This window comes from Vicia villosa, linkage group LG3 (assembly GCF_029867415.1).
Source record: "Vicia villosa cultivar HV-30 ecotype Madison, WI linkage group LG3, Vvil1.0, whole genome shotgun sequence".
NCBI lineage: Eukaryota > Viridiplantae > Streptophyta > Magnoliopsida > Fabales > Fabaceae > Vicia > Vicia villosa.
In genome coordinates, this window is record NC_081182.1 from 63,186,360 (window position 1) to 63,197,429 (window position 11,070).

At 34.9% G+C, this 11,070-nt stretch overlaps 1 protein-coding gene across 1 annotated transcript; it reads left to right on the plus strand.

Annotated features, from left to right (window-relative positions):
• The first annotated feature begins 3,155 nt into the window (after positions 1–3,155).
• LOC131661670 (vacuolar protein sorting-associated protein 29-like) lies at positions 3,156–9,808 on the plus strand. The gene is made up of 4 exons (XM_058931278.1): positions 3,156–3,306; positions 8,497–8,665; positions 8,758–8,895; positions 9,353–9,808. Exons 2-4 carry the CDS (start codon positions 8,534–8,536, stop codon positions 9,653–9,655), a joined length of 573 nt encoding a protein of 190 aa, XP_058787261.1. The 5' UTR covers positions 3,156–3,306; positions 8,497–8,533; the 3' UTR covers positions 9,656–9,808.
• The last annotated feature ends 1,262 nt before the right edge of the window (positions 9,809–11,070 follow it).

Sequence of the window (11,070 nt, forward strand, 5' to 3'; positions counted from 1 at the left end):
AATCTTTTTGAAGGTGTACCCAATCCTTAATCCATGGGACCTGTTGTATGTATTTTTCAAATTCAAGGTTTTTAAATTTTAGTTATAATTGAGTAGTGCCCATAGTTGCATGATGGCTAATGTGGTATGATTTGGGATTTAATTGCAGCTCAATGAGTTTTGTCATCGATGCATGCATTAGATGATGCAGTTCGTGAATTAAAGTAATGTATAAACCCATTGAATTTAATATGGCCTATCTAACTTTATATTAACTTAAGAGGAATAATGTTCAGGAAGACACTAATTTGGCTCATTGTTGACACTGTTAATTACTTACATAATTCAATAAGATGTATTCAATTGAAACCTCTATTGCATATATTAAAGCAAAAAACCATAAAATAAAATAAAACAATTAAGTTAACTGGATCATGAAAAAGTTACTATCTAACTAATTTCAAACTATTAATTAATCATTACTCTGTCCCTAATACATCATCAATTGCAAAATAGAGACTATAAATGAATGAACGTACCATGCAGGTGTTAATAGAAACACCAATGAAAACAAATGCATGATAAATAAGCTTTCACTGATATAATAGAGTTCCATAATTTCCATCACTATGTAATCAAGTACATTAACAAATTAATATAAGATCAATTTATACCAATGCCAACCATATTTATTTATGTATATGAAAACCAAGTAACAATCATAAAAAATAACACTGCAATCAAACGAGAATTAAATCGTCATCACTTCTATTCTCAAGAAGCTAATGTAATATAAATCAAGAATCATAATGAAGAAGACACATACCAAGACACCCAGAATAACATGCCTTAAGACGAACATCAACTAGACCCTCATATTCATTCGTGGAGGTAGTACTCGTGGTTCATTGTTCAGTGGCTGTGTCGTGGTGGTGGTTGCTGTAGATGCGGCAATGGTGGAAGGTTTTCTATGTTTTATGGATTTTTGCTTTAGTATATGTAATAGAGGTTGTTAAATATGGTTTAGATATTATTAACATTCTTATCTCATGGTATATAGAAGATGTAAAGAGGATTGAGAGAGTGTAATCAAGGTTTGTAGGTTTGATAATGTGAAGAATGAGGGTAACAAAGATTTCCCTACCAACAGTTTGATTAATTGCTCATGTAAATTTCTGGTTTTTTAAGTTATTTACAGGGGGTTTAAAACCCCCGCAATCTATCTATTTTTAATTAGTATTTACTTTAATTGACGTGGCGTTACACGTGGCGTGCCACGTAAGCCTCCGTTAGTGAAATTTAACGGGAGGGACTAAAAATAGGGACGGAAAATATTGCGAGGACCATTGTTTGAAGAAAATTTTTGCAGGGACTAAAATTGAAAGTTGTCATATTTATAGGGACTAAAAACTTATTTAACCCAATTTTAAAAAATAGCAGGGACTGAAATTGCACGCATAAAATTTTTAGAAGGACCATTCATTGAAGAAAATTTTATAAGGAATAAAAATGCAGGGTCGCATATTTATAGGGACAAAAAACGTATTTAACCCTTATGTTAATCATCTTGTACCAAATAAGGCACGTAGTACCATAGCTAAGAACGACTAGAGCTACGTAGATGGTTACATCTGATGGTTCTTAGGTGTGACATCCTTATATGGTACAATATGCTCCAAGAGATCCACCTAGGCCAGCTCATCAAAGATACTATAGGAGAAGTAGGCTAGGGTAGATTGTGTTGTTGATGTCTTGCCTAGGTGTCGTCGTATCATGCAGATTTGGAAAACAATTATTGACGGAGGACTATTTCTGGAGCGTTGTAGATGTCATGATGGCGGAGGCTCGAGAGGCTATGCAGTACAAGAGTCAGCGTAGGAACATAGGGGCACGAGGCCGACTTCGAGTTCGTCATACGCAGTAGATTATAGAACTCATACTCTGATATATTTTGAGTTGTATTTTATTTATCGACTTTGTTGTAACTTTTGGATTGGATTTATGTAATCTTGACTTATAACTTTATATATGTCATTTTCTTCATAACCTTAGTATTGTCGAATCATAGTATACCTTCTAACAAAATCATATTACAAAAAATATATCAAATTAAATTCTAAAATCACTTTTTTCACTTTCATAATTGAACCTCACACTAAATACTAAAATTAATTTATTTCGACTTGAAGAAATTTTCTTTAAAAATTAATTGAAATACATTGTTAAAAAATGTGGTTGGGCCTAACGCATCCCTACAAAATTGGTTGTGATTTTTTCACTTTCAAAATTGAACCACACACACTAAATACTAAAATTAATTTATTTCGACGTGAAGAAATTTTCTTTAAAAAATTAATTGAAATACATTGTTAAGAAATGTTGTTGGGCCTAACGCATCCCCACAAAATTGGCTAGTAAGGTGATAATTGCCCCCACTTATAAGTAAATGTTCAGGTCATATATTGTCCGATGCTCGATAGTGAATATCATAATAGCTGACTCACCGGATCTTAAACTAGGCTCTTGATACCATGTTAAAAAATGTGGTTGGCCTTACCTCATTCCTACAAAACCGAATGGTAAGGTGAGAATTACCTCACTTATAAGGACATGTTTAGAATATATATTGTCCGATGTGTGACATTTAACATATATCGTTAATATAAAATAACTTTACATCGTCATTCATCACAATGAAATTTTTTAACACATTCTCTATTACAGAGATGAATAAGTTATTAAAATGATTTAATGCCTGTTTGTTTTGACTTTTTAAAAAATAATTTTTATAGTGGTATATAATTGTGTAAAAAATTTTACAAAAAAATTTAGTTCGAATAATTATTATTAAAATTTTATTTTAAATATTTCATCATTTTATTGATTTTTTTTTTGCTTATCAAAATTTCAAAAAATCACTTAATTTTGAAACTATTTTAAATAAATTTTCATAAAAATTATTTTTGATATGTCACCTTTTTAAAAAATTATAATTTTAACAATATTTTAATTTTAATAATGTTTATTTATGTTATAAAATATCAAAAATAATATTTCAATTAAAAAAAATCGAATATAAAAAAACTTTTAATATTTTAAAAAATGATTTTTAAAATCTATTTTAAATAATTTTCAGCCGAAAATCGCTTAATTTTACCCTTAATTATAAACTTAAAAATCGCTTAATAAATCAGCTTCTAATTAGTTTTCTGTTTGATCGCTCTAACCAAACTCTTCTCTATTGATTCCGCTTCCCATCTCGCCGTAGCTGCCACCACCGCTCATCGCCATAGTGGCGCGTAGTCCTCACATCTTCGCCTTCATCAGGTTCATTCCTCATTTCTTCATTCTTTTACATAATAATTCTTTTACTCTGAATGATTTTGTCATGTAAATCTTGCCGGAGTTTGATCTTTCCTCTCCGATTGGATTCTACAATCATTTGGAAGGAGATTGATACGATCTTCGAATAAACAAAATTTTCTCTGTTGTTTTGGGAACACGAGCTGTCAATGACCTATTTGTTTCGATTTAGCGGATTCCTGAGGCTTTGACGATTTTTTTCGTAATTGGCGTATTGAATATTGCAATTCTTCAACTTGAAATTCGATTGTATTTTTCTCATGTTAAAGTCTGCAATTGAAATTTCCACTGTTCTTAATTTGAAGAAAATTCTAGAAGATTTATATTGATTAGAAAATGCAATTCAGCTTCTGTTTGGATTGTTGTAAACTTAAGCACAAATCAATTCACAGAAAATATATGAAATGAATTGTTATTGATTTGAAGCAAAACAGTTGGCTTATATAAGCCTTACAATGAGAAAAAATAGGAAACAAACTACCCACGTTTTACTGAATCTAATAACGTGGTAAATAACTAAGAATTAGTCAGACTCTACTACCACTATGTCCTAAATACTAGGAATTATTAACTGACTGCACTTTGACAATTTCTACTGTAACTCTAATAACCCAAACAAATTCCTCCCTTAAACTGATTGCAATAATGCTTTCAGTTTACTCGTGGTACCACACATACACCCATTGACTCCCGCAGCTTCAAGAACACATCCAGCTTCAGTGGTTTTGTCATAATGTCTGCAACTTGTTCTTGTGTAACACAGTGCTTCAGCTCAACAATTCCATCTCTAGTCAAATCACGCAAGAAATGAAACCTTACATCAATGTGTTTGCTGCGTCCATGCATGATTGGGTTCTTGGATAGCTTAATGGTAGAACTGTTGTCACATAACACAGTGGTACACTTTCCTTGAGAATGACCAAGCTTTTCCAATACTCTCCTCATCCATATCCCTTGACAAACACAAGAGGCAGCTGCTACAAACTCTGCTTCAGTAGTGGACAAAGTAACGACAGGTTGTTTTTTCGAGGACCAAGATACAACTCCTTCACTAAGTAGAAACACATAACCGGAAGTGCTTTTCCTGTCATCTACATCTCCTGCATAATCACTATCTGTATATGCCATCAACTCTCCATTACCATTCTTTCGATAAAAAACTCCTAAGTCCACAGTACCTTTCAAATATCTTAACACCCTTTTTGCAGCTTGCAAATGCAACTCAGTTGGACTTGCCATGAATCTGCTAATGAGACACACAACATACATCAAATCTGGCCTTGTCGCAGTTAGATACATAAGACTTCCGACCAATTGTTTGTACATGGTAGCATTCACCTTGGCTCCTTCTTCATCCTTCATTAGTCTAACACCAGGAACAATGGGATTCTTCACACTGTTACTCTTCTCCATCCTGAACCTCTCCAAAACTTCTTTTGCGTACTTTCTTTGACTGATATAAATTCCTTCAGAATTTTGTAAAACTTCCACACCAAGAAAATATTTCATCTTACCCAAATCAGTCATGTCAAATTCAAGTTTCATAGAATCCTTGAACTTAACAAACATACTCTCATCATTACCGGTAAAAATTAGGTCATCAACATATAAACTAATAATCAAAATTTTACCTCCATCTCCTGTTTTTATGAATAAAGTGTGTTCACAGTTGCACCTCTCAAATCCTTCTTTGACAAAGTACGCTTCAATACGGCTGTACCATGCACGAGGGGCTTGTTTAAGGCCATACAAAGCCTTCTTTAATTTGTTCACCTTATACTCTTCACCTTTCTTCTCATAACCTTGTGGTTGCTCAACAAATACTGCTTCATTTAGCTCTCCATGCAAGAAAGCGCTTTTGACGTCAAGTTGATACACACTCCAACCATTACGAGCTGCTAAAGCAATTACCATTCGAATTGTATCCCACCTAGCCACAGGCGCAAAAACCTCAGTATAATCTATGCCATGCTGTTGTGCATACCCTTTCGCCACCAACCGAGCCTTACACTTGTCAACCTCGCCATTTTCGTTGAGTTTGGTTTTGAAAACCCATTTTACTCCAATCTTCTTCATTCCTTTAGGCAAATCTATTAGCTCCCAAGTCTCATTTCTTTCAATTGCCTCTATTTCCAAGTCCATGGCAGCTCTCCACTTGGAACTTTGAACAGCTTCTTCAAAGGTAGTCGGATCTGCAGTTGGGGTAAACAAAACCAAATTGTTATGCTCAATTTCTTCTTCTGAAAATTCTCTTCCACTCTCGTAATCTTCCATCCAGAACGGTGCTCTTCTGTTCCTCTCCTTGGGTGAGCTTTCTCCAGATGTTGGAGAATTCTCTCTAGGTGACTCACTTGAAGACAAGCTAACCTCCCCCCCTTCATCTTCTACTGTCACCTCCTCTTCAGATTCTTCTTCACTTTGATCATGTTCACTTTCTTCTTCATTACTATCTCCCCACTCAAGCATATCAAGTCTTGCTTCTTCAGTACTTCTCCCCCAATTCCAACACTCATTTTCTTCAAAGACCACATCTCTGCTTACAACTATCTTCTTAGACACTGGATCATAAAGTCTATATGCTTTAGACTCTTCACTCCTCCCTAGCAGCACACACTGAAAACTCTTATCATCCAACTTCTTTCTTTTACTGTCTGGCACATGAACATGGCCAATGCATCCAAAAACCCGAAAATAATCAACATTGGGTTTGACACCACTCCAAGCCTCTTCAGGAGTTATATCTTTCACTGCCAATGTAGGACTTCTGTTGAGCACATGTGTTGTCCAATTTACTGCTTCTGGCCAGAAATTCTTCGGAACTTGCTTCTCCGATAACATGCTTCTAACCATGTTCATGATTGTCCTGTTCTTACGCTCAGCTACTCCATTTTGTTGGGGAGTGTAGGCTGCAGTGAGCTGCCTGCTAATACCATTAGCCTTGCAAAAGGCGTTGAATTCGTGAGATGTGAACTCTCCACCCCTATCTGTGCGTAGACAACGAAGAAAAGCTCCTGCCTCTTTCTCAACAAGGTTTTTATAACTCTTGAATATAGTAAAAGCTTCAGATTTTTCAGTAAGAAAATATATCCACACCTTACGACTGTAATCATCAATAAAGCTTATGAAATACCTCTTCTTACTATTGGAAACAGGTTTGATGGGTCCGCATATGTTAGCATGTACCAACTGCAATCTTTGTGATGCTCTCCATAAACTCCTCTTTGGAATTGCATCCCTGTGTTGCTTTCCTACAGTGCAATCAGTGCATATTTTGGATGGTTCTTTCAACTGTGGCAGCCCTCTCACCATTTGCCTATATTGCAATGTTCTTAGACCCTTGTAACTTAGATGTCCATATCTGCAGTGCCAAAGGTGAGTGTTGTCTTCAAGAATTGTTTGGAAGCAAGTGGAAGCTTTTGGCAGAATTTTTGCATGTATCATGAACATCCTGTTTGCAGACATTGCTATTTGCATAATAAGCCCTTTCTTGGGATGATAAATTCTACATACTCCATTTTGTATCAAAATAGCTACACCTTTTTCTTGCAATTGTCCCATACTTAATAGGTTATTTTTCAACTCAGGTATATAGAAAACATCAGTGATTACCTGAGTAACTCCAGCAATTTGCATCCTTATGTTACCCTTTCCCAGCACAGCCATCTTGGAATTATTCCCAAGCCTTACCGATTGCCGAAATTCCTCATCGAGATCCAAGAACCAATGCTTATTTGCGCACATATGATTGCTACATCCAGAGTCAAGGAACCAAACATCTTCTCTCCTTGATTGATTAAGTTCCACATATGACATCAACAACATTTCTTCTTTCTCCTCAAGCTCGGCATAATTCGCTTCCTTCTCCCATTTAGGACACTCATATTGAAAGTGCCCTAATTGATGGCACTTATAACACTCAACCACAGCCTTGTTGAATGAGTGTCTGCCTCTTCCTCTGCCTCTTCCTCGAAAAACTCCGCGAGCTCGACCGCCTCCTCTTCCACCAGTTCTATCATCGTAGGCCACTTTTAATGCTTGCTCATCTTCTGCATGCCCGTTCATCCTTTGCTCATGTACCAGCAAACTACTCTGCAACTCATCAATAGTTAAGGTGTCTAGGTTATTAGACTCCTCAATTGAACACACAACATAGTCGAACTTTGAGGTTATTGATCTCAGGATCTTTTCAATGATTACCACTTGCTGCATGTTTTCACCATGAATTTTCATCTTGTTTGCAATGGTGAGTGTTCGAGCGAAGTACGCATCAACACTCTCGCCCTCTTTCATATGTAGAATCTCGAACTCCTTCCGAAGAGCTTGAAGCTGTGCTCTTTTGACTCTTGTGGAACCCTGGTACTTCAGTTTCATTGAGTCCCAAATGTGCTTGGCAGTGTCTCTGTTGAGGATTGTCTCCATAATGGTTCGATCAATGGCTTGGAACAGATAATTCTTGACCTTTAAATCTTTTAGCTTCTGGTCTGCAATTGATTTTTGTTGTACTGCAGTAAGCTCCACTCCTTCTGCTGCAGCAGGGACTCCAGTTTCCACCAAACTCCAATACTCCTTTGAGCGAAGAAAATTTTCCATAAGCATGGACCAATGATCGTAATGACCATCAAACTTAGGAATTGCAGGTTGAACAAAGTTATTTTCAGCTGCCATGCTTTGAATCTCTCTTCTCACTCTTCCTTAAGAAACTGCGGTTTCTTTTCTCTCAGAATCAGGCCCCGTGATGGAGCTCTGATACCAGATTGTTGTAAACTTAAGCACAAATCAATTCACAGAAAATATATGAAATGAATTGTTATTGATTTGAAGCAAAACAGTTGGCTTATATAAGCCTTACAATGAGAAAAAATAGGAAACAAACTACCCACGTTTTACTGAATCTAATAACGTGGTAAATAACTAAGAATTAGTCAGACTCTACTACCACTATGTCCTAAATACTAGGAATTATTAACTGACTGCACTTTGACAATTTCTACTGTAACTCTAATAACCCTAACATGAATCTGATACACTATGAAAACATGTGTATTCTATTTAAGTTTTTGTATTTATTGATACATAATTGGATAATTTTTGTTGGACAAATTCTTTTGTGAAGTTACTAATACTATGTTGATGGTTGATAATTTGTTTCTTTAGGTTCTGTATTCGGGTTTTCAGATTTTGATTGGTGAGGATGGTGCTGGTGTTAGCCCTAGGGGATTTGCATGTTCCCCATAGAGCACCTGATCTTCCTGCAAAGTTCAAATCCATGCTTGTCCCTGGCAAGATTCAGCATATTATTTGCCCTGGAAATTTATGTATTAAAGTATGTTTCGATTTCTTTTGGTATTTGAACGGGTGAAATTTTCAAATTTAATGTTTGAATTTCTAACCTAAATTTATGTGTATTATGCTCAGGAAGTTCATGACTACTTGAAGACTCTTTGTCCAGATTTGCATATAACTCGTGGCGAGTATGATGAAGAGACGAAATATCCAGAGACTAAAACACTAACCATTGGTCAATTTAAGCTTGGACTTTGCCATGGTCATCAGGTTTGGTTTTCCTTTGACTTTTTGGCGTTATTTCTCCACTTCATCTATAATAGATATTTTGTAGGCATGAACAATGTTGAGAGTCTAACATTGGATACGATATAGTCTGATAAAGTGCTTATGATATAACAAATTTCTCACCTTACAAACCAATTTTGAGGGGTTGAGTTGGATCAAACTCAAATTCTAAAAGACAAGTTAGTAATTTAGGATTTTACTGCCTAGTAGAGGGTAATATACTTTTCTTTTTCTTGATCAAAGTTATAGACATAGGACAACAGTAAAAACAAACTACAGGGGAAGAAATAAGAAGGCATTCCTATAGTTTACCTTGCAACACCTTGAACCAATGAACCTAAGTTGGATGATTTATCTCATTGTAGCCCTTTATGTTGCCCATGTATGTGTTCAATGAGGGCCTCCATAACTGATGATAATATTCTTATTGCTTTTGAAGGTTATTCCATGGGGAGACCTAGATTCACTAGCAATGCTGCAGAGGCAACTTGATGTAGACATCCTTGTGACAGGTCACACCCATCAGTTTACAGCATACAAACACGAGGGTGGTGTAGTTATAAATCCAGGTTCTGCAACTGGTGCCTATAGCAGTATCACATATGACGTGAACCCAAGTTTCGTCCTCATGGACATTGATGGTCTGCGTGTTGTGGTCTACGTTTATGAACTGATTGATGGAGAGGTTAAGGTTGACAAGATAGATTTCAAGAAAACATCCTCAAACCAATCTGCTCACTGAACTTGGTCTTGAGTCTAGAATTCTTGTTGTTGTTTGTTTGTATTTTTCCTTCAAAATTTGTAAGGAGGTTCTGGTTTTAATTGTTCTACTTTAATTTGAACAGTTTTATTTTGGGCATATCATAGGTTTACAGGATTCATTTTATTTGATCAATTTGTCAACATCGCAAAACACACATATTACTACCCAAAACTTTATTGTATCAAGAAGAGAGCACATAGATAAATAAACACAACCAAAATTTAAATTTATAAAATTCAGAATTATAATTTAGAATTTATTTGATATTCATAATGAATTTATTTTTAACTAAATTTAAATAATAATGTGAATAAAATTCATAATAAAAAAATTAAATATCCAGTGTAGAATATAGAGAAGAGAAGTACTATAGAAGAAGCTATTGATTATTAATAATGAAAGTGAAGCCTCAAATTTTATATTTAACTATACATTTTCAATTAACTGTACAACAAAGATCAATTAAATCTTGGAATTTTATAACTTTAGAGTTTATAAATTATTGTTATCTTTAACTAATTACTTGCCGAGACCTGTCTGTAATAACCATAAAAGTTCCACTCTTTAACTTAGCCCATGATTCTGTGTTTATTTTTTTCAATTATGTCTAATATTTTAGTGTTAATTTTTTCAATTATGTCTATTATTTTAGTGTTAATTTTTTCTACCTTGTAAGGGTTGTAAAAGACCTAGGATTTAAATATATTAAGATTCTTGTTGTACTCAGTGTTGTTAAATATCGGTTATATCGCCGATATACCGGTTTTTCATATCGGAATTTGCCTATCCGATACAAAATCTGATATCCCGTATCAATTTCGCGACGATCCGCATATCGGCCGTTTTTTGTATACCGGTATACCGGTTTTGAATTTCATTTCAGAATTTATATTTTTCTGATCAATTTTTTAATAAGTTATATTAAAAAATAATTGAATGTGAAGAGGTGGAAGGAAAAAGTAGGTTACGAAGAGGTGAAGAGGTGGACAGTAATAGGTGGGCAGTAATAATTAGTAAGTAGGTTGTGAAGAGGTGAAGAGGAGCACAGTAATCAAGTGCAAATGTGAAGAAATCAAGTGAAAATGTGAAGAGGTGAAGTAATAATAAAGTGGAGAGCTGTATGGGTATTAACATAATCTTGGTAGTCTCGAAAATAGAAGTGAATGTGAAGAGGTAATATTAGTTGGTGTGATTATATATTGGACTAATAGGAGTCATAGTGCCTCAATCACCATAAATAATTGTTTATGTTAGTAGCTTTTATATGTTTTTCATGTTTTATTTTATATATAATTATTTATTTTAATCGCCTTTGTGGTTTCCGCTATTTGCCCGTTACGATATCCGATATTTCTCATATCGGGTTTTTGGCTATCCGACATTTTTCGCGATCC

Bases quoted from the DNA above. Each gene is read 5' to 3' on its own strand.
- LOC131661670 (XM_058931278.1), top strand. From the start codon at position 8,534: ATGGTGCTGGTGTTAGCCCTAGGGGATTTGCATGTTCCCCATAGAGCA. The intron at 8,666-8,757 runs GTATGTTTCGAT...TATTATGCTCAG, and splicing joins CTGGAAATTTATGTATTAAA to GAAGTTCATGACTACTTGAA. The intron at 8,896-9,352 runs GTTTGGTTTTCC...TTGCTTTTGAAG, and splicing joins GACTTTGCCATGGTCATCAG to GTTATTCCATGGGGAGACCT.